The sequence below is a fragment of the Vanessa cardui genome, chromosome 29 (assembly GCF_905220365.1).
Source record: "Vanessa cardui chromosome 29, ilVanCard2.1, whole genome shotgun sequence".
NCBI classification, from domain to species: Eukaryota; Metazoa; Arthropoda; class Insecta; order Lepidoptera; family Nymphalidae; genus Vanessa; species Vanessa cardui.
In genome coordinates this window covers 3490490-3515788 of record NC_061151.1, presented here as the reverse complement: position 1 = coordinate 3515788, position 25299 = coordinate 3490490, and the positions used below count along the sequence as shown (strand labels likewise).

The following is a 25299-nucleotide window of genomic DNA, read 5'->3' as shown; positions in this document are numbered from 1 at the left end:
TACCTCTTAATGTAACTTCGGAAAATCTCTTTAACAACTAAAATACTTTAAGCATAATACTGTACTGGACAAATTTATATCATAATTATATTATATTATTTCAGCTCGTTTATAGAACCACCAATATTTAATTACGTAAGCTCAGTGGAGAACCGGATAACTTGGGGCGAGTTTACCAACTTGAATTTGGCGATGATTGACAAACATCCCTTCTCAAACGCTGTCTGGTAAGATAATAATAAATATGAGACAACATCACATACATTACTCTGATCCCAATGTAAGTAGCTAAAGCACTTGTGTTGTGGAAAATCAGAAGTAACGAAGGTACCACAAACACCCAGACCCAAGACAACATAGAAAACTAATGATAATCTATATCGACTTGGCCGGGAATCGAACCCGGGACCTCGGAGTGGCGTACCCTTGAAAACCGGTGTACTCACCAATCGACCACGGAGATCCTCGTATTACTTTTACCCACCCTTGATATTTTTTAAATTGATAACTCTAATTTACAATAGGCTATTTGACTGGTTTTTAAAATCCATTTTATATTATTTAGTAGAAGTTAAGGAACCCAGTAAAACTTGTGTTTTTTATTTCTAGTACATATTAGCCGAAAAATATCATATTAAAAATTCCATAATTAAATAGCGCGTAAAAACGCTACTTGGGCAATATGGCACTGCATTGGTGTCGGTGACGTCACTTTCCTGTATTTTAATCTGTGGTACATATAGTAGAAAAGCAAAGTTTACATGAAAGCGACTTCATCATGAGACTGCCAATCAGGAGCGTTTTGTATCACGTGACAAACGTTTGATAATTTGCATTTTTATTTATGGATTTTAAACTCATAATATACACTGATTAAAATAATTCACAATTTATTTTTCGCATTTCACAAGTGAAAAATGGTTTGCAAACTTCTTGGATGGCAAAAATAGTGTTGATTTACGTTCTAACCTAACCTAACCTTCCTCTTGAATCAATATATTAAAGAAAGCCGCATCAAAATCCGTTGTATAATTTTAAAGATCTAAGCATACATAGGGACATACAGTAAGAAACTCTGTTGTATATTATGTAATGATCCAAATTTATTGCAGGTATGTTTCCTTGACCCTCAACAAATCGGCCTTAATGCATCAGATATACATGTTCTTCCTACACTTGATACCCGCGGCGCTGGTTGATGGATTAGCTTTATGTATTGGAAAGAAACCTAAGTAAGTACATTTGTCTTTTTCCATATGTGTACTGATTGTATCGGCCTTTGTAGCACGACACAACTTAGACTAATTTGTGTCGTGCTATACATCTAGATAGTTTCCATGACCAGCTAATCTGGTTCGAAGTACGAGAGAATGAAATCACATAGAGTATATAACGTATTGGATCCCGTTGGTGGTATGTGGACGGTATATTGTCTTTTTCCAATAGATAGTTCCAATGTCTATGGGAGGATGTAGTTACCATTGGGTAGATGTATCACCTTTAATGTTATTTTTAGTCTTTAGTGATAAAGTTATGGTGTAATTTTAACAATAAATAAATAAAAAATCTCTAAGTGTTATAAAAATATGTAGCAAAATTTTTCTTTTCATGATTCAGAATTGCTTGAGATTTATTGTAATTTGTTTCAAAACAACATCGAAATCCGATATTGATATTTGACCCATTTGTTAATTTTTTATGCCATAGTTTAGTAAGCATATAGGCTACCTGGTGATAAGGAAACATTAACCATTTCTTAAATCGCCAATGTGCTACCAACCTTGGAAACTAAGATGCTATGTCCCTTGTGCCTGAAATTACACTGACTCACTCACCCCAAACTGGAACACAACAATACTGAGAACTCTTGTCTGGCGGTAGAATATCTGATGAGTGGCTAACCTACCCAGACTTGCACAAAGTCCTACCACCAAGAAATCGTGGTAACTACCAAAGTTTAAACGTCGTCAAGGAAATTTATCCGAAATGTAACCAATATTATTTTTATTTCCAGAATGTTAAAAGTTTACAGTAAGATACATAAATTCTCATCCGTACTGAGGTATTTCTGCACGAGAGAAATAACTTTCTGCAATCGAAGGACCAGGGAACTATGGGAGAAGACTTCAGATTTGGACAAACAGGTATTTAAAACGCGATCAGATAATTTAATCATTTGTTTTGGTAGAGCTTTTCTCTCGTAGAATGTACCAATTTTTTAAAATAAATATTGGATAACATCACATACATTCTGGTCGTAATGTAAGTAGTTAAAGCACTTGTGTTATGGATGAGAAGTAACGACGGTACCACAAACATCCAGACCCAAGACAACATAGAAACTAATGAACGTTTTCTACATCTCGGGACCTCGGAGTGACACATGAAAACCGGTGTGCACTTGACCACGGAGGTCGACCTTTGTGCCTTTAAGTACTGACTTGATTTAGTCAGATCATAAATGATGATGTGACGTCTATCAGACGGTTATTTAAAAAACCGAAATGGGTTCTTAATATTCACTAAAATTCACATGATTTACTTGCAATATGATCCATTTATTATTCATTTACTAAGGAAAATTAAAAAACAACAACATTTTCGCATGAGATTAACATTTATTAGGTACTAATCAAAAAGCTAATATTTCGTTCTTTTTAAGAAAGCTTTCATTTCTTCACGATTGGTGGGTTTTAGTTCAACTTTATTTGGATTTTTATACTTTGTGCAAATCTGTAAAAGTTTTTGATTTAATAGTTGTGTTAATCATCATCGTGTCAAATAGTTCAAGTCATAAAGATTCTGAGTCGTTGAATGTTTTGGGTTGACGTCGAGGGTTTTCAACAATATTGTGACTTCGCTCGACTCATAGATAATACATATATGCTGAAATTGGCTCGACTGATCTATCATTGCGTTGGATCCCGAAGCTGCAGAGAAGGGCGCGGGGGTAACTTTAAAGGCGCCGAAATAAAGCTCATATATGTTTTGTCACCGTCTGTGAGACACCCACGTCATTACTTAAAGGTGAACGCCACAGATAAAGCCTTAGAGACCAGCCATATCCTTAATCATACGAGATGATATTATTTATAGCTTAGCTATTAGAGAGTACACTTCCACTTAGATATAGTTATATAACGTAGCTTCATGTAGAAATGATAATTCCTTTCCTCCTTTTTTACGTAAAAAGGAGGAAATGATAATTCCTTTCCTCCTTTTTTACGGGTAGGATAAAAATCTATAGTCTATAACCACGTTTACTGTTGCCAAGAATGCTGACAGCGTTTTTATTTTATGTTCAATCGTTATTCCGAATGTAAACAGTTTCTAAATTTCGTTCAATCGAATTGTAAAACAATTCCCTTTTCAGATATTCCCGTTTAGTATGAGTGATGTTGATTGGAACGACTACTTCGAAGACTACCTCGCCGGTATCCGACGCTACCTGTTCAAAGATAGCGACGACACGATACCGCAGGCTCGCATTAAGTGGAAAAGGTATTGTGCTTTATAGTTACGTTGTCGTCAGCAGCCCACATTCGTCCACTGCTGGACTTAGGCCTCTCCAAATGCACGCCACTGTGGTCTTTCTGCGATTTATTATACTTATTTAGATTACAAATACTTGCATTAATACAATGTTACAAATACAAAAGATAAAAAATCTAGCTTTGCCAAAAGGGTTTGTAAGTATGTTAAATAAATATGAATATATATAGGACAACATCATATACATTATTCTGATCCATATGTAAGTAGCTAAAGCGTGTGTTATGGAAAATCAGAAGTAACGACGGTACCACAAACACACACCCAAGATATCATAGAAAAGTAATGGACATTTATCTACATCGACTCGGCTGGGAATCGAACCCGGGACCTTAAAGTGGTACACCCATGAAAACCGGTGTACACACTCCCCGACCATGGAGATCGTCAAACTAAACTAGAGAGTTTACTATAAAAAAAACACTTATTTTTTTAAGGCACTTGTGACATAACATCAAGGTCCAAGATTGTTGTCGCATTGGTATAATATTTCTTATAGCAATAATTAATAATTTTAATCTGTACACATATGACCAAGAAGGTCATTTGTCAGCCAATATAAAAAATGTTGTGTTGTAAAACTGTAATTTAAAAAAAAAAAAATAATCAAATTTATTTTTTGTTTCAGATTATACTATCTTCACCAGATAGTTCGATTCCTTTTCCTAATGTTTGTGATCTACGCTCTCTGGTCTATATTTACACGAATCTTTTAAAATTTAAGATAAAAAAAAACAATACGTACACCCAGCCAGTGTCTCTAATAACACTACTAAGTGGGCATTTATTTGATAGTTAAAAATATAAAACGGGTATAGATATGATTTGAAATAACGTTAACCCGATGTTTTATATTGCACCAAAAATAATAAAATGTATATTTTATTAAGTAATTATATTACCATTTTTTTATTTATAATCTGTTTACGTAATGAGTGCTCAGTTCGTACAAAAAAAACGGTCTTAATTCCTTCTTTCAAAATTGACATTTTTTTTTTTATAATGATGGCAATGGAAATAGAATGAATGAAATAATAAAAATTAATAAGTTAGAAAGTATTTATTACCTGAAATATACGTTGATGCGTTTATTAGTTGGGACTTATAGATTTGATTTAAAAAAAAAAAAAAAACAAAATAAAATTAGCACCTTTTAAAACTGAGTAACTTTTGACTCTCAAATTTCGATAAAGACTTTTTTTTATATATATTTTATTTTTTTATTTTATTATATGTTTTGTTGAAAATTTTAATTACTAACAGAAAATATATATATATTAATATCAAACATTCAATATTACATGTTTAAATATTAATTTTGCAATAGACATGAACATTTATTTAATTTCTTTTTTATTTGTAAAGTAGTAGTGAGGTGAAAGGGGGTTATTTAAACGATAGGAAATCGTTATCTAATGTAAGTGTTGTACAGGTTTAATTAAGGTTGTGTAAAAAATGTATACCTAATATAGATTTAAAAATAAATACGAATAAAATTTAAGTATTTTTGATTAACCCTGTTATGTATGTGTAAAATTATATGTTGTTTTTTAAATATGTTTTTATTTTCGTTATTAGTACTAAGTATATATTATATTGACTCTGTAGAGCAATGTACAAGCGCAGGTAGGTAAAACACATCAGTATCCTACCGTCGTAACCAGTATTGTTGTGTTCCGGTTTGAAGGGTGAGTGAGCCAGTGTAACTACAGCCACAAGAGACATAACATCTTAGTTCCCATCGTTGGTTTTGTAAGGAAACGCCTTCCTTTCCTTAAAACTCCTTATATGTCCATTATATCATAATTATGAATAAAAATATGGAATATCATTCTATTCTTGTTACTTTATTTCTGCATCTATATAATTTTACGCACCATCCCCAGTCTGTCTGGAATATCTTTGAATACTTTATATACCTAAATAACGGTAAGGCTATCTGACAAAGTACAGCCCCCGTACATTACTCCTTAGGAGGCGGTAAATCGAGCTTCTATTTAAAATCAAAGGATGTTGTCTTGGCGCCAATTTCATGGAGAAGTTTATTTCAATGAAAAAAATAAAAAAGAAATCTATATTTTATCAGCAGCTTCGTATATATAACATTATTTAGATATATGCCGAGAATATATATAGATAGAAGAGTGCTTAGTTTAACTTAAATTTTTTTCAGACAAAGTTTACTCCAAACGGCCGTAATAAAAAAATATATAAAACATGAAATTTATTTATAGTTAAATGATAACAATTTAATTTTTATTAAAAACCTTTATTGCAACAAAAATCACTATAAAACATTGGGAGTTTGCAAAGAATACATAAAATTACGCTTATTTTAAGGATCAAACGTTAACCTATACAAAATGTCATTATAATATAAATAAAAAATACTTAAATATATATCGTTCAATGATATTCAGAATTCATTCGCGTCTTATCCAGAATAAATATTTACGACAGATCTTATTAGTCCGACATATTGCCGCAATGACGTCACGACGGTATAGGTACACGACAAAACGTCACAACTTGGAAACGAGATGAGAATTTTTGACATTATAAATTTTATAATTTTTGTGATGTGTCATGTCTTTTGGCGCACTTAGGGGGTAGTCTTGCGCCTTCGTTTTCAAAACAGTTTCTCATGATGACATGCACCTCACCGTTCTCTTCTCTTTTGTGTCTAAATTAAAATAAAATTTACTAACGATATTCGGAAAACGAATGTTAATTATTTGGTTTGATTATCCATATTGGTTCTCTTCATTACATAGTATAAATCAAAATAGCTTCGAGAGGAAGGTTTTTATATATAATACATGGACAATATAGTAGAGAAACTCGTGATGTCAACATTCATGGCATTCAACACTGGTGGAGTTATATCGTATCAATTTATCAATCAACTATATAAAATTCCATCGTATTTTATTAAATTGATTGATTTCGTATAGGCTACCCCTACTTAAACTACCGTGACGTCACAACAACAAAACGACGGTTAATTGATACACAGATAAAAAAATCACGTACAATTTGTATCAAAATACAAATAATAAGTTTAAAAAACTAAACGGATGGAATGAAATCAGTCTAACGATTACATAATCATAAAATACAATTACGAAAATTAATTAATTGTTTTAATACAAACCAGTATTATTTAAGAGATTATCGAAATGAAGAAAGAAAAAAATTATCATTATTCCGACGTTTTATAGAAAATAATAAACTAGAGTCTATTGTAATTGCTTAAATTACATAAAAAAAGCTTGGTAAAATTTTCGGTCTGTACGTCTAAGCTAGGAGATTCATTCAAATGCGTAGAGCAGTCAAAGCTATCACAACTATTTACTTATATATAAACACGATTTCAAAATGTATTACTGTATGTTCTGACGAAGAATATAATTTTATATAATTATTATTTAGGCTCGGGTTCCATCACAGGAGAAATTACTGTGAAAACGTCAACGCAACGTCGGCTAAACCGTGATTGAAAAGTTCTTGTAGTAAAATAGATCTCTAATACGGATACAATATTTGTCAGCTATATTATTGTCATTCCAGTATATAGTTGATATAAAATTACTTGTAAATGTATTTAAGAATTTGAATACTTTATAATATATTAAACTCTTCGTCAGGACAGACAGTACTAAATATTATATGTATACATGTTACTTGTTAAACACTAATAACCTCGTAAGAACGTATTACTAACATCATATGCGCATTTAACAGCTTTTATTAAATTATCAATATTTCTTGCATAAAATAAATGGTCGCTCTAAATATTAATAACTCTATGTCAAAATAAAGAACGACAACATTTTAACTTGATTTTACTTGTTAAATGTTATAATAGTTAAATTACAGCGAAAAGCGAGTTCGCTACTATTCGTACTCATAGTAATTACTATAAAACACAGATCTAAAAAGTGTCAGAGATGTATTATCTGTGAAATTGTTTACGCTTCATTTAACGTCATATAACATAATAATTAGTGCATACGACGTTCTTAACATACTCTTAAAAGATTACAAGTGTCCCACAACCAAATTCGTATAATATTGCAGTACAAAAATATACAAAAAACACACATTACGGATTTTTAAAGATACAATTGACAGTAGTCTAGATACTATGCTATCATATCATAGAAAGTTCGCATTTCTTGTATAAAAAATCTCGTCCGTCTAGTACATATAAAAATTATATCTAAACTAGAAATTATTTGTACGTAGTTACAATTAAGAACATTCTTGGTTTTGATTTTTAAAGTACATACATTTCATTTTATATAATATAATAGAAAAGTTATATCATGCTGTCTTCTTCTCACAAATGTAAAACCGTTGAAGACAGAAAGAGAGGTCAGCGTTTCGCTAAACACACGCTAAAAAAGTAATATCGAGAACTAAATTATGTGAGGTAAAAAAAATACGGCGATTTATTCCCGGAGCTGTCATTTATAATACAAATTAAAACAGAAATAAATTTCCAATGTCAGTCTGTACATATCATTTAAAAATGGTAGTATTTTTTCAATCTGGCATTGTTAAATAATGGGAAATGTTGCCATAGCTGCATTATCAACAAATCAATTGATAAATTGTTCTGTATATATTATAAATAGCGTACACTATTTCATTACTCTTTAAATTTACCAAAATCTTTAATTAATTATTATTTTCTCCAAAAAATTCTTTCTTAAAAATTTTCACAACATTAATCATTATTGCTACGATCTTATTGATATATTTTTTTTATAAAATGTGATATCAAAATGGCACATCCTAAACACATATATCATTGACGTATATGTATAGTACTAGACAACTTCAAAATTAAAATTGTATCAGTTACGAAAATAGGTAGAAAACGAAAGAGGATATACTGAGTTTACTTGAGAAAATTTACTCTGATATTATCGTAATATATTAAAACAGAATTGCTTGCATTTGACTACATAACTTATGGTCAATTGACCATAACTTACCACATAAAGTTTCAGTACTGGACAGCGCATCTTTAATATACATATAAGTCAATGACATACATTTACCAGAATCAAATAATTTTCCGTTTAAATAATCCAGACATAGTTTCACATTATACATAAACACTTGTCAACACGACTGTCCTTAAAGGCGTGTTAAATTATATGTGTGTATATTTGTACCACCATAACTTTTAAATAGGAATGGGTAATCGTTAGTATCCTTAAATCTCCTTGATTGACACTGGTTAATACATTAATAAATTAATTAAGGACAGTTGTGTTTTTAATCAATGAAAATTTTTATCTATTCATATAACTGATCATACAAAACATCGCTTATCAAAGTTTACAACCTATATCATAATCGATTCAGCATTTTTTTTTTTTACTAAAACGTTTTCGATCGAATTCATCACATTCATTATTGTAAATACTTATGAAGATATGTAATTATTGCTGATAGAATCATTAATTTTGGAACTCGCTTCAGTGACGCTTTACTGCCGTAGATCTCCGGGTCCAGTCTTAGACCGGGATAGTTAATATCCGGTATTGAAGATTCTGGGACGAACAAACATACATAATATCAATTTGGCACACACATTGCATAACAGCCCAGTGGTTAGAACGCGTGCATCTTAACCGATGATTGCGGATTAAAACCCAGGCAAGCACCACTATATATATGTGCTTAATATGTGTTTATAATTCATCTCGTGTGCTGCGGTGAAGGAAAACATCGTGAGATCTGCATGTGTCTAATTTCATAAAAATTCTGACACATGTGTATTCCTCCTAAGGCCTCCTCTCCCTTTGAGGAGAAGATTTGCAGCATATTCCACCACACTGCTCCAATGCGGGTTGGTGCATTAATAGGCTATTTGACTGGTTTTTAAAAACCATTTTATAATATTTAGTAGAACTTAAGGAACCCAGTAAAAGTTGGGTTTTTTATTTCTAATAAATATTTGCGGAAAAATATCATATTAAAAATTCCATACTTAAATAGCGCACAAAAACGCTACTTGGGCAATATGGCGCGTCAATGGGGTCGGTGACGTCACTTACCTGTATTTTAATCTGTGGTACATATAGGAGAAAAGCAAAGTTTACAAGAAAGTGACTTCATCATAAGCCCGGACAATCAGGAGCGTTTTGTGTCACGTGACAAACGTTTGAAAATATTTTTTTAGCGTTTTTAATTATGGAATTTTGAATATATTAAGAATTATTTTCAACTTTTCTTAGTAAATAACCATTTTTAAACTCATAATATACACTGATTACAATGATTCACAATTTATTTTTTGCATTGTCAAATAGCCCATTATTGAGTGTTCGTAAAGACTACGAATACTCAATTATCCCAACGTTGGGGTTATACAGCCGTTCGTTGATCAATAATTTACAATTTTATAACAAAATAAAAAGAAGAAAATATTTTATAAATTTGATCTTGAACTAAAGTATCTACAATATGGTTATCCCATCAAGTTTCGATCCTAACTATTTCGGACAATCGAGGATTATACTACTAAAATCGGACAAAAAATATGGCATTTGAACATACATATAGCTCATTCCACACATGCAAATATTTTAATTGGATAATGTTGTATCACAAAGCATATAATTTGAAAAATAAAAAACAATTCATATAGTACTTTCTTGCATTCATGCACAAATAAAAAAAAAAAACAGTATAATAATAATTTTCATGTGCTTAATTTGTGTGTGTTGATAATTCTGTGCTGGGAAATCATTGTTAGGAAAACCTGTGTCTTTGTGTGTGTCTTTTGAAACTTTACTAGACAGTATTTGTTTTAATTTATTTATTTTATGTAGTATATCCTTTATGTATAGTGTTTATTAGTACTGTTTCATGGTAGAATTAATCGGTAATATTTTTTACAGTTCCAATGTTTATGAGCGATGATGGCAAGTTATTAGATACATTTATTTGCCAATCTGCCAGCGAATTCTAATAAAAATACATCACATTAAACACTGTCCTGATTTACATTAGAAAGAAATTACTTAAGTAGGTTACTTGAATCAGATAAGTTACTTCGTTGGCTCGTTATAAGGTCACACATGCCGAGATTCTTAGTTCAAATCTCAGATCAGATCGTTAGTACAAACAGCCTAAACCAGCCCCAGTGTATGTTTAAGCTGTGTGTTCCCCGTAATATCTCAAAGCAAAGAAATCTTTCCGGTCGTGTCGAATTGTTTGTGTGTGTGTGTGTGCGCGCGTGTGTGTGTGTGTGTGTGTGTGTGTGTGCGTGTGTGTGTGCGCGCGCGCGCGTGCGTCTGTGTATGTGCGTGCGTGCGTGCGGGCGTGAGGGTAGGCGTGTGTGTTTGCGTGCGTGCGGGCGTGAGTGTAGGCGTGTGTGTACGTGCGTGCGTCTCTCTGTGTGTGCGTGCGCGTGCGTGCGGACGTGTGCGTGCGTGCGTGCGTGTGTGTGCGTGCTTGTGTGCGGGCGTGTGTGCGTGAGAGCGGGCGTGTGTGTGCGTGCGTACGTGCGTCTCTCTCTGTGTGTGTGTGTGAGCGTGCGTACGTGCGTCTCTGTGTGTGTGTGCGTGCGTCTCTCTCTCTCTCTGTGTATATATGTGTGTGTGCGCGTACCTGGCGAGCGCGGCGGCGAGGGCGAGCGCGGCGAGGCGCGGTGCGGGCGCGGAGGCGGCGCCGGCGTAACGCGTCTGCCCGCAGGCGGGCGGGCACACCGGGATTATCATTTCTATCATGCGGAACAAAACACAACTAATATTTTTAAACACAGCAGCCATTACATTAAAAAAAAACCAAAGTATAATGCCAAAAAATATATATACGATCTACGCAAGACAGGAATGTAATTTGGTCATACTTAAATAGATAGAGCAGGATCGAACCTAGTAATCGATTAAAAGCAAGATTCAGCCTACATGCAATCGTATTTTTTTCATGCATATATACTCAAATATCATATACTAAAGGTATAAGAACCTTAAGTAGCTTAGAGGTTCTATATTGACATTTAAAAAAAAAAAACAATACAATATTCCATTTGTATCAGATGGTTTGTCAACATTCTGCCAAAATTTCTCAAGAAAGCTCCAAGTGGTCGAGTGGGGTGTACACCGGTTTCATGGGTACGCCACTCTGAGGTCCCGGGTTCGATTCCGGGTCGAGTCCATTGCCTTGGGTCTGGGTATTTATAGTACCGTCGTTACTTCTGATCTTCCATAACACAAGTGCTTTAGCTGCTTACATTGGGATCAGAGTAATATATGTGATGTTGTCTCATATTTATAATTACAGTTTATATATATATATATGCATACACATACTAAGGAATTGCTAGAGGCTAAACCAAGATCACCATCATATAAATTTTAGATATACTAATAGATACAAGCCTTTAATAGGACATATAAGATAGTGAACTGCGAAGTTAAAACCACTAACTACTTCAGTGAGAAAACTACTTTAGTGATATCATATATTTATAAGAACATACACTCAAGTAAATATTCATTTCTGTAGTTGAATATCAAAATACATACAATAACATCAGTTGGATCAATTCACTGCATAATTTTTAATTTCATTACACAAACAAAACAATTAAAAAACAAACCATCTGATACTAAAAAACAAGCTACCCATCAAGATTTAAAACAAAAAACTTTTATAATCAAAAACTCTGAACAAGACACTATTAAAAAACCTGACAAATTCTATAGTACGACACAACTTAGATGTCGCATCGGCAAAATTCGTAAAACCGATCACATCCCAATTGAATATGCTATGCCAAATTATCAATATTTATTTCTCATGCGAATATGATCTTTGCACAAACGTAATAACTTGTAATATCACATGATCTAATATATTCGTCAATTCGACGCGTCGATTTACATGCACTTGCTTTCTCTGACGCGTGAATCTATAGCGACGAATAGCGTCGAATGGCGCGATAGGGAATTTCTATTGGTTGTATAAATCGGCAATAATCGGTTTTATCGAATTTGCCGACGCTACATCTATATTGTACAGTCGGCATAAGAAAAGGTTCGTCACCTTAAGATCTATTTTCGCGTGCTCAGTATGAGCGATAATCTAAAAAAAATTTGTATGGAACATCGTATTGTATTGTTCCGCGGAGGGCCTTATAACTGCGACACAGTTTTAAACTAATGCAGTTATTATTGTCACATTTGTCCTACTATGTAATTTTTACTTGTTTCTAATAAAATATTGTTGACGTGACAACGTCTTATAAATTGGTTTGCCGGGTGACACTTCAACAAACTGCGTTACGCTCCGCTCACGTTATGCGCTCACAACGAGAGCGAGTGAGAGGCACGCGTGCCTTCCACTCGGGCATGGTTAGCCCGCCTAAGAGCGAGAGAGACAGACATAAAAAGTCGTTGTTTTTGAATTTAATTAAATAAATGTTTTAAATTGTTACTATTATTTCATCCTTCTTCCTACTATACGAATGAATATTCACATTAAAATTATTTTACCACTCAAAGTCGTTGTCACGTAAAACTTTCGCCCGTATACCGACTTTACAGGCAACAGGTAATTTTTTATTTTATTTATTTTATTAATCTTAACCGATCGAGAATGACATATTACTTTGCAATGATTCGACGTTTAGATATCAAAAGGTCCTAAGAGCTTAAGACTTTATAAAGGTATTAATTTGAAAACTGACGATGGTTTTCCTACTGACTGTAAGTGTACCAATAATGACAAATCGTACCAAATAGTTCCACGGTGCCCTGTGCGGTGCCCAGTTTGTTCTGTGCCTTGCACGTGAACAGACCGTACTGACGTTTCTCGATCGTTATGACACGCAGTGTCGTGTCTGTGAATTCGTCCGCCGTTGCGAAGTGGGAGATTCTGTAATTGAATTTGAAATATTCTTTATATTGAAGTCATTGACAGTCAGTCAAAAAGAAAAAAATCACAATAATTATACTTTAAGGAAGTACTGGGTTTCTTGCTGTTTTTCTTGTTGTTAGTAAGTAAGTTAGTCTTTTCTATCATTTTAATTATAGACTGTAGTATTTTTGCTCAAACACTAAACTTATTGCTGAGAGCCCAGTGGTTAGAAAACGTGCATCTTAACTGATGATTGCGGGTTCAAACACAGGCACGCACCACTGAATATTCATGAGCTCAATTTGTGTTAATGATTCATATTATTTGTGTATATAATTTCATAGAAATTCTGACTGTGTAGTAGTTGTATTAGAACAGGGTGATGGAATATGTTCCAACAGTGGGAAATTTACAGACTGTTAATGTATGGACTAAACTCATTTTCAATTTTTTTTCAGGCTCAACTGATTTATCCAATTAAGTGAAAAGTTAATTAGTTTTTTTTATAATTAGTATGACAGACTTGTATATGGTTAGCAGGTCAGCTCTCTCACCTGTAATGTTGGTTGTTAGAGAGTTGCACTTCATTCTTGAGCCAGGTTATAGCTGGAGGCGGGTATGCTTCGACGTGACACTCTAAATCCATATCATATTGGAGCGCCTGGAAAATGGTGAAAAATCTATGAAAATCAACAAATATTAATTATTATTTTACTATTAATTATATTCTATTATAATAAACGATGGAGAGACATTTTCAGCTAAAGGTGTGGTAGCCACTGGATGCAAATGGCTTGTGAAAGAGAGCGCAGAGGCGACTTCTACTAGTACTAACATTATTTTATTTTGCATTACGTCATTTTTATATACATAAATAGAGATAATATAAATAGAGATATTAAGATCTGTTAGTTAAATATATATATGTACATAGATAAAATCATATAGATATATATAAACGTGTGTTATTGCGTAGATTTTTATTTATTTTATTAGTTTTTAAAAGTTGTATAAGTGAAATAGTTAAGTCCTAAATGTAAATGTAAGAAGTGACTACATTAAGGCTATTTTTATTTTATTTTATTTTTTTATATTCTATCAACCAATAAGATTTATATCAATTATTATATATGTGACGACCTCTGTGGTCGAGACCTTTTGCACGCTTTTCATGGGTACGCCATTCTGAGGTTCGATTCCTCGCCGAGTCAATGCAGAAAAAGTTTATTGGTTTTCTATATTGTCATGGGTTTGGGTGTTTGTGGTACCGTCTTTACATCAAAGGAGCAAATTGTTGTTCTTTATTGTCAATAGTGACGTGCAGTTAGTCATAAAATTTATCGAATGTGATTTCTAAACTACAAATGTCAGGGTACCGCGAACATAACTTTTTTATTTGATTTTTTTCGTAAACGTGTACGTCACACTCACACTCGACCTCGTAGTCGGTGTTATATTTGTGTTGACAGTAAATATTTTATCTATTTTATAAATTATTTATTTTCTTTCTTTTCTCTTCTTTCGTTTCTTTTTTATATCAATTTATTTCTTGTATGTAATGTGTTTATAAAGTTATTCATTCTAATTCCAATTTTTGATTTAAATTGATTTTGTTCGAATATATTACTTAAACTTATTTTATATTTTTTTTATTAAACCTTTTTAATCAGATACTACTTGCAACAAAAGCTTGAATTAAATTACTTGCAAAAACAAAGATTTGAATATATCTATATATCGATAATAAATTTACATTTCACATCACTTTTTTAATGTGTCAAAACGGCCATCGTATCTTGCCGCTAGTATAGTTTACTACTATACCATAGTATAAATATTATTATATTGTACTTTTCCTCATTTTTCTGTACCTTTTTCTTCACTTATCTGTTTTCGTTCTAAGCTCCTATCACCAAAGGTTGTCTGTGAGAGATCGCTGTAAGCGATGAGACCGCCTTTGCGCACCATGTACTTAATTTTTGTTTTGTATTTCCCCTTTTTCCCATGTTTTGTGCAATAAAGCATTTTAAATAAATAAATAAATAAAAATAACAAAGCTGAGACGGCCCAGTGGTTAGAACTCGTGCATCTTAACCGATGATTGCGGGTTCATTGCCTGGGGCAAGCAACACTATATACATATATATGTGCTTAATTTGTGTTTATTCATCTTAATTCATCTCGAGCTCAGCGGTGAAGGAAAACAACGCGAGGAAACCTGCATGTGTCTAATTTCGTTGAAATTCTGACACATGGTAGAATATGTTCCAAGCTCTCTCCTTAATGAAAGAGGAGGCCATTAGCCCAGCGGTGGGAAATTTAAAGGCTGTTACTTTACTTTACTTTAAATAAAAATAATGGAAAGATCTTTAGAGTTACCTGTCCCAATCTAGGCCGGGGCACAGTGACGACGGGTGCAAATTCAACTTCCAAGTTGATATTTCTCCTCGCACCCCTGCCCACACCGTTTTCAGCCACACAGTAGTACGTTCCCCTATCTTCCTTGTGCACTGAGTTCATTTTCAATATGTTGCCACTGGAAAATATTTCATAATATATAAATTTATGCGAAGATGGCCCAGTGATTAGAACGCGTGCATCTTAACCGATGATTTTGGGTTCAAGCCCACGCAAGCACCACTATACATATGTGCTTAATTGTGTTTATAATTCATCTCGTGCTCGGCGGTGAAGGAAAACATCGCGAGGAAACCCGAATGTCTCTTATTTCATAGAAATTGTGCCACATGTGTATTCCACCAACTCGCATTAGAACAGCGTGGTGGAATATGTTCCAAAATCTTCTCCTCAATAGTAGAGGAGGCCTTAGCCCAGCATTCGGAAATTTACGGGCTGTTACTTTACTACTAAATTTCTTTATTAACTTGTCGTTTTAATTACTCAAGCGTTACGTATAAGTTTCTTTACTTAATTGATACTTATTGTCGTAAGTTCTTGACCGTCTTTTTTACCATAAAGGAAAATTTTTAATATATATATGTGCATGTATTATACATATAAACCTATCTTGAATTACTTTCTTTATTGATGCAAATCATATTAAAATTCGTTGCATACTATAATAGATCTAAGCGTACAGACGAAGGGAACTACGTTTTATACTATGTAGAGAAGCGAATAAACTTACCGGTAGATGGAGCCACCGGTCGGTAAAATGGCGTTGTTCTCACGACGCCACGATATCTTCGGCGGAGGGAATCCACCGGCGTAACATTCCATTTGAGCACCTAAAATGTTTCACTAATTATGACACAGACTAATACACTATATAACACAAAATAACCAGTAATAACTATCGTATAGATAGTAATTATTATGAAGAGGATAATCTGTTGTGTTTTTATTTGGGAGTTTTTAATCAGTCTCCTAGTACAAGAGCATGTCGTCATTATGGCTGACAAACTAATTATGGCACAGACTAATAATATATTCTATGTAAATAATAACCAGTAATAACTATTGCATAAATAGTAATTATTATGAAGAAGAAAGTCTGTTGTTTTTATTTTAGGGATTTTTAATCAGTCTCCTAGTACATGAGCATGTCATTATTAGGTTGGCAATATTTAATTTATTCCACCCCCCACTATTACTCCTCCTTCAAATATCTGAATGTAAAATATAGTTGTCTACAAGAGTCTGCTCAGTTATGAGTTGACTTGATTAGATATTTAATTTACAAGCAATGAATAAAATCTAAATGTCTTTTTTTATGGTATAGGTTGGCGGACGAGCAAATGTGCCACCTGATGGTAAGTGGTCACCATCACCCATAGACAATGACGCTGTAAGAAATATTAACTATTCCTTACATCGTCAATGCGCCACCAACCTTGGGAACTAAGATGTTATGTCCCTTGTGCCTGTAATTACACTGGCTCACTCACCATTCAACCCGGAACACAACAATACTGAGTACTGTTATTTGGCGGTAGAATAACTGATGAATGGGTGGTACCTACCCAGACGGGCTAGCACAAAGCCCTATCACCACGTAAATGCTAAAATTGCAATTATAACCATTTAGCATGTCAAAACTCAAATTAATCGTAAACACATTATGATAGGAAGTTATTACATTGAAATATTTTAAACTAAAAATTTTCCTGCTATCTCTACCTAATATTTCTATGTTGACGGTACATCATTTAAATGTTATCGCATAAACAATTACTTACTTTCACCCTGGCTGGTCACAATGGACCTTGTTGAATTATCAGATATGATCGGAGGTCTTCGAACTTGCAATTCAACCTCTGCGGTTATCTTGTTACTCACTGACATTATAACTTGACAGAGATACCAGCCGGCATCTGTCTCCTGGATGTCCTTTATCTGAAACGTACAGACAGACAAATACAATAATCATTTGTAATATTGAACATTGAAGATAAATAGCTCTTTTTTATTCAATGCATATGAATGTATCGTGTAGAAATATACAGGGTTATTGGTAACTCGACGTATATCCGTTAGGAGGTGATAGGGGTGACTATTTTCAATAATTTTAACCCCCATATGCATTATCCAAAAGTGAACCATTTTTGAGTTATCACGTTTTTTAGATTTTTTCAACATTTGTCAAAAATGCAACTTCAAAAATTTATTTAAAAAAAAAGTATCAATTATAATCTATTTTTTTCTTTTGTTTTATAAAAACGATTAAAGGCTGGATATTTGTGCATATTTAAACAATAATTATCGGTACAAATTTTAAAATGCGAGACATTAAAGAAATTTATTTCATTATATTTTTGATTTTTTTTTCCTCAAAAATGCTTTAAAAACTAAAAAATTACTAAAGAAGCGATACGAGTCCCATGATTGACACCATATAGTATCATACAAAAGGTGATTTGTAAGGAACATATTTCTTAAAGTATTCTCGTATTATTTTTTGCTAGATTGGTTTTGATAACCTCCTCCTTTTTGAAGTGGGTTAAAATGTAAATCAAGTATGATATCTATATTAATAAAGCATCTCCGTCTGTCATGCTTAAGCTACTGCACTAATTTAGATGTAATGTCGCATGGAGATAGTTTGACTCCCTGAGGATGACATTTTATTTACCCCTTTAGGACTCAAAGTGACGTTTGTGAGTTATAGTTTTATAAGTTTCAAAAATTAAACGTGGATACAGTCTTATGACATCACTTTATCATATACATATTTATGACATACTCACAGATAACGTATAAGTCGCAGATGCAGCATCGAAACGCAACGAAAATCTTGAATCACGAATAATTAGACCGGAATTCGTTGATAGAGGTAGAGACTCCGTTGACTTATGACGATCATATTTGAGCTGCAAACAAAAAAAAAACAAAATTTAAATTTAGAATATAAAATTAAAGAAGGTTTTGTAAATCTTTAGCAAGTAAGGCTAACCAATTCAAAATTAATTAGCTTTATATAATACATAAACAATTTAATAACATACAATAAAAAAAATATTAAAAGATCTTCTGCAAACCCTACATATGTCAACATTTTTATGTTGACGGTACATTTAAACAGTCAGAGATCTCAGCTCCAAAAAACAATTGATATTTTATTATTATTTAAATAGTACAGCAAACGCTTTATTACCTACAAATGCGGGTCTTATGACAATAGTATAATCTATAATCGATTACTTCCTTATTCTCACAATGATGTCCCAATGACTCAGTGAACCATATAATTTACAGGGCAATGACTTCGAATTATCGAAACGATATATACCACACTCAGAATATCGATCGAACTAATACAGCAATGTCAAAAAGTTAACAGATGATCTCAAATCCGGACAAGAATCCATGGGCTTAATTTGTGTACACAGAACAATTACTATTATGTCCTAAAATTATTTATTAATTTACATGTTTTATTCAAACGAGATCATGATATATGCAATTGCATGCGTGGTCGTTTGTCTGCAGATTATATATATGACTTAAACTGACTTATAGTACGACACAACTTAGATGTCGCATCGGCAAAATTCCTTAAACCGATCACATCCGAATTGAGTACGCTATCCCAAATTATCAATATTTATTTCTCATGCGAATATGATCTTTGCACAAACGTAATATCTTGTAATATCATATGACCTAATATATTCGTCAATTTGACACGTCGATTTACATGCACTTGCTTTCTCTGACGCGAGAATCTCTAGCGACGAATAGCTTCGAATGGCGCGACAGGGAGCTATTTCTATTGGTTGTGTAAATCGGCAGTAATCGGTTTTATTTTCATTCCATTGCATTTTCCGATGCTACATCTAATTTGTGTCGTACTAAAGTCAGATAATCTACTGCATCTCTTTTTAATGTGCTCTCTAACTGATTTACACATATTAACGGTAACATATATAAAGATATACTGTAGGAAGTAATTAAGTGTACTATCTAGTTTCTAAGGACAAAGACCTGGAGTTCATGAGTTCAAATCCACATTGTGCCAGTGAGTTTTCTGTCGACGTATTCTAAGCAATAACCTAAGGATTTAAATTATAGGCTCTTATATCTTGGGAGAGCATGTAAAGGTGTTCCAGAATTTGTCGTCGAGATTTCACCTATAAGAGACGGTAAGCAAGTAGAACTCTTGACATCTCTCTTCATAATGCTCTCACATAGAAGAGATTATGACAGTAAGCAAGTAGAACTCTTCACATCTCTCTTGATAATGGTCGGTACAGTACAGTACAGTACAGTAACAGCCTATAAATTTCCCACAGTTGAGCTAAGGCCTCATCCATTAAGAAGAGGGTTTGGAACATATTCCACCACGATGTTCCAATGCGTGTTCGTGAAATGCACATGTGGCATAATTTTGATGTTCTCTTTCACCGCCGAGCACGAAATAAATTATAAACACAAATTAAGCACACATATATAGTAGTGCTTGTCTGGTTTTGAAGCCGAAATCATCGGTTAAGATGCACGCGTTCTAACCACTGGGCCATCTCAGCTCGATAGTCTTAGTGGTTCAATGAAGTCAGGATATGAATACATACCCAGAGCACTGGATAGTCCTGTGCGTAATGGACGGAGCAGTCCAGATCGACTTGACCGCCGATATCTCGTATCTGTTCTTGGGTGATGTGCGAAATCGTAGGGGTCCGTTGACAGTTTCCTTTGAAAAAAAAAACAAATTGTCTGTGTTAAATTATAGTTCAAAAATAACTGCTTTATTATGGCCATTCACGTTCTCTTTTCTCAAATACCTCGTCCTATAAATGTTGAATCTTTTCTATGTAAATATAATTGAGTGTTATAATGTTTGTGTTGTTCTAGGCTATTTGACAATGCGAAAAATAAATTGTGAATTATTGTAATCAGTGTACATATGTTATGAGTTTAAAAGTGGTTATTTACTAACGAAAGTTGAATATAATACTTAATTTATTCAAAAATCCATAAATAAAAATGCAAATTTTCAAATTTTTGTCACGTGACACAAAACGCTTCTGATTGGCCGGGCTTATGATGAAGTCACTTTCTTGTAAACTTTGCTTTTCTACTATATGTACCACAGATTAAAATACAGCAAAGTAACGTCATAGACCCCATTGCAGCGCCATATTGTTCAAGTAGCGTTTTCGCGCGCTATTTGAATATGGAATTTTTTATATGATATTTTTCGGCAAATATGTACTAGAAATAAAAAACACAACTTTTACTGGGTTCTTTAACTTCTACTAAATAATATAAAATGGATTTTAAAAACCGGTCAAATAGCCTACTACTACTACTATGCTAGTCTTCAAAATATAATTGAGTTTGTTTCCTCAACCGTACCAATCAGTCTCCTTCGTGTCTTCTCCATCCTACGTGACATTGGCGAAATAATCTGTGCCCTGTCGGCACAACTTAAAGCCATTAAGCCAAGAATTGAATTGCAAGTTATGGGAACACTTATTACTTTTGTCTGATTGTGTTTTATAAAAATCGTTGAGTCCAACAAGAGCTAAAAAGCTACAAATTTACAATAATCCTCATATCAGGAATAAAGAGTGAAATCAAGCATTAAAAACTGAGACATTTCTATATGTTATGTGCTATCTTATTCTGATACATATACTAATATACATATATATAATCAAAAAATATAACTCTTAGTAACAATAATAAGACACAACAATTATCTTTGTTTATGTATTCGTAAACAATATAAACTTTAAGATAAGTATTACTTTCATACTAAGTAAAGTATAAATGTATATAATATACATAAATTTATGTTTATGTAAGTGTATGTATTTTTATCTGATTAAGTGAAAACTTCTAAACTGCTGTTGCTTAAGCTTAAAGGTTTATAAAGATTAGCTTAAAGGTCAGGTAAAGATTTTTAGCGATAAGATCTACCATGTAAAATAAAAGTATTTGTATGTATTTTTGCTATTTTTATTTATTTATTATCTAATTGTTATTAACACTTGGTGGTAGGGCATTGTGCAATCCCGTCTGGGTAGGTACCACCCACTCACCAGTTATTCTACCGCCAAATAACAGTACTCAGTATTGAAGGGTGAGTGAGCCCGTGTAACTACAGGCACAAGGGACATAACATATTAGTTCATTAATATTTCTTACAGCTTCATTGTCTATGGGTAATGGAGACAACTTACCATCAGAAGTAATATATGCTCGTCCGCCATGCTATTCCATAAAAAAAAAGGTTTGTGAGTGAACGAGCCAACTTATGATAAATCACTAACACTCATAGACTGGTTGTTTAAGAAATATTAATCATTGCTTATCCACCCATCACACTAATGCACCACCAACCTAAGCTAAGATATCTCTTGCTCTGGCAGGCTACCTGGCTCACTCATTATTTAAACTAACAACAGTGCCAATTATATCTTTAGAATATCTAATACTGGTAGTATTTAATGAATAATACTCATCATCCTCCTGCCCTTATCCCAATTTTATTTGGGGTCGGCGCAGCATGTCTTCTCCTTCTATACTTCTCTGTCAGACGTCATCTCATAAGTAACATTCTTTCTAACCATATCGTCTTTCACACAATACATCCATAATTTCCGTGGTCGTCCTCTACCTCTATACACCTCAAATGAATTTAATGAATAATACTACAGGTAAATATAATTTTATTGAGGATTGCAGGCTACTGTCACATTTATACCGGTAATGAAGATCTTGTCAGCCATTGTTAGAGAGTGAGTACCAGTGGTTTTTAGTGGACATTCTATAATTTATTTATAATATTAACTGTAATAATATTAAGCTTTAATTTGTTTTGTGAATTTTCTTATGTATTTTAATAGAAGTTTGTTTATTTTATAATTTTTATGTCTAATTATTATTATTGTGTTGTTTTAGGTTATGGGTTTTCATTCGTATACTAATATTATGCTTTCAAAATTAATTTGAGCTTGTAACCTCAACTGTACCAATCAATCTCTATCGTGTCTCCATGGCATGAGATATTGGCGAATTAATCTGTGCCTTTTTGGCATAGATTAAAGCCACAATTTTTTTTATAAGTAATACATACTTTAATAATGGGACTCCTAGTTGAGTACTAGACACCAACATAAATTAATTTGGTATTAAATTTTTTTCTTTTATTTGCATAGATTATTAATCGTTATTTCAAAGTTCTTAATTTAAAATAGTATTGTTACACTTAGCTTGCACATTATCAATAATAAACAAAAATATTAGGTGTTGAACAAAAATTTGTTTTTAATAAATAGTGACTTTTAAACAAACATTATTTATCAGTAAAGATAACTTTATGTATAAACAAATTTATTATATTTAGGAACTTTTTAATTATAATGAGTATTTAAATATTACTAAAAATTACTGACTGACTATCTGACTTTCTTTTTATGTTATAGAAAGGCAGCCTGTCAGATGGGCTAGCTGATGCTAAGTGGACAGACAGACATTGATGTCATGAAAACAATTAATCATGCCTTCCTTCACTAAAGCACCATCAACGTTGAAAACTAAGATATTATGTCTCATTGCCTTGAGCTATAATTCACTCGCACTTCAAATCAGAACACAAATTACTACATTGCTGTTTGGTAGTAGATGGCTACTTCATCTCATATTAAATTGTTTATATAATATATGAGACAAAAAAAACCGGCTGAGTTTCTTTCGCTGATTCTTCTCAGCTTAGGGTATTTTCCTTTCCGAACCGGTGGTAGTGTTTCAATTGACAATCAATAAGAAAGTGTAATGCTTCTATATTGAATAAAGTTATTTGAGTTTGAGTTTGAGTTGAGATATAAGATAAGAGGGTGGTACCTATCCAGGCGGGTTTCAAATAAGCTCTACAACCAAGTGTACTTTATATGAAAAAAAACTCTGTATGTCTGTTATTTATGCTGTTAGCGCTTATGACTCTAGTTTGCTTGATAATAAATTTGTTTTAGTTCAATCTATTATTGATTTGGTCGGTATAGAATAACAAACAAACAGAGTTACTTCTATTTATAATATCAGTATAAATTATAGAAGTCACAATGGAAATTGCTTATATTAGGTTATAGATTTGTAGAAATTAAATATTTTTATTTGAATATGGACTTTTCTATTTACTATTTTATTTAATTATTCTAATTTCATCGTTATATGAAGCACCAACTCTGAGATTGATAGTCCAACCTTATTTTCTTTACTTTCTATTGTTAAGAATATAGTGGTTTGTTTTTATAAAAGAGAGTAACCTAACTCCATTTTAGAAAGACATTTTTAAATGTGTAAATATAATAAGTTCGATGTACAGAATTTAATACCGATTTATTTTATAAATATACCGTTTCAATAATACAAAAACAGTTTTGACTTTTTTTTAATATAACGTAATAAATTTATTACATTCAATCCATCAATATTGTCAATTATCCATTAATAATTCGTTTAAAAAGCGTAGATTGAACTTTTAGTTCAATTATTTATCGAATTACTATACGTAATATAATATGAGGGGTAGTTTTTGTACCGGTTGTCATATTATTGCCTACATATCACCCTCTAGCCGGCCGTCAACGCCGTTGTTGCTTTATAATCGATCGATATTCGATTCCCGCGGTTTTTATAGTAATATACTAAAATTTAGATACAACATTTCATTATTCAACGTTCATTATGGTATTTGAAATATATTTCACTATCTACTAAGTATACGGCATGAATATTATTATATATTTCATTATTGTTATTGTCCTTTTGCTCTCTAGCATCATGTGTTAAATATATTTTATTTTATAGTGGATGAAAGTATGAAAAACAATGTGTTATTTTGAATTTCATGCCAAACAGGGTGTGTCGTTGTACGTTGTCGTCACAAGTAGTAAACACTAACAATTCAACAAATTAACTGGTAGCGTCGTGATATTTGATAGCTTGCTCAGACAGTGTAAACTATATCATTCTCAAACTAAAATAAGTTAATTTCAACTTACCAAGTGATAAAAAGAAGATCAAAAGAGTAAAATATTCAATAATAAAGCACGCCATTGTAATACAACGCTACCGCTACACACACCACACCTCACTACTTCAGCGGTCAGCCTCGATTTCAATTGACAAAACTTTCAATTCAAACTTGAATGCGAAATTGAATGGATGCGTTTGAATGGTATCTTTTTACCGGTGTTTTGTGGATGCGTTCTAATTTAAGAACGTTAGTTTAAACGAATGAAATTGAAATTTTGAATTCAAAAATTCAAAATAAATTATATTGGTTTAATAAATAAAACTGTACACAAAAATTTTATCAATAATATTTAAATATAAGAGGTGAATAAAATAATAAATTTTAAAAATTCGGTGCGTCACGCAGTTCTCATTGTTTCC

The 25299-nt window shown here is 32.7% G+C and overlaps 2 protein-coding genes across 4 annotated transcripts in view; one reads left to right on the top strand and one right to left on the bottom strand.

The window, feature by feature from the left end:
* LOC124542036 (fatty acyl-CoA reductase wat-like) overlaps positions 1 to 4741 on the top strand; it is a 48192-nt gene extending 43451 nt beyond the window's left edge. For all 3 annotated transcript variants that reach the window (XM_047119990.1, XM_047119991.1, XM_047119992.1), the window contains exons 10-14: positions 105 to 227; positions 1113 to 1232; positions 2015 to 2144; positions 3374 to 3501; positions 4181 to 4741. In XM_047119990.1, coding sequence (XP_046975946.1) covers positions 105 to 227; positions 1113 to 1232; positions 2015 to 2144; positions 3374 to 3501; positions 4181 to 4268 — 589 coding nt within the window. In that variant the 3' untranslated portion in view covers positions 4269 to 4741. The remainder of the gene's footprint in view (positions 1 to 104; positions 228 to 1112; positions 1233 to 2014; positions 2145 to 3373; positions 3502 to 4180) is intronic.
* Positions 4742 to 8823: 4082 nt separating this feature from the next.
* LOC124541966 (lachesin) lies at positions 8824 to 25058 on the bottom strand. The gene is made up of 10 exons (XM_047119905.1): positions 24906 to 25058; positions 20469 to 20587; positions 18645 to 18767; positions 17637 to 17793; positions 16586 to 16685; positions 15817 to 15973; positions 13992 to 14098; positions 13316 to 13455; positions 11185 to 11296; positions 8824 to 9119 (listed from the first exon to the last, which is right to left on the bottom strand). Exons 1-10 carry the CDS (start codon positions 24958 to 24960, stop codon positions 9098 to 9100), a joined length of 1092 nt encoding a protein of 363 aa, XP_046975861.1. The 5' UTR covers positions 24961 to 25058; the 3' UTR covers positions 8824 to 9097.
* Between the last annotated feature and the right edge of the window lie 241 nt (positions 25059 to 25299).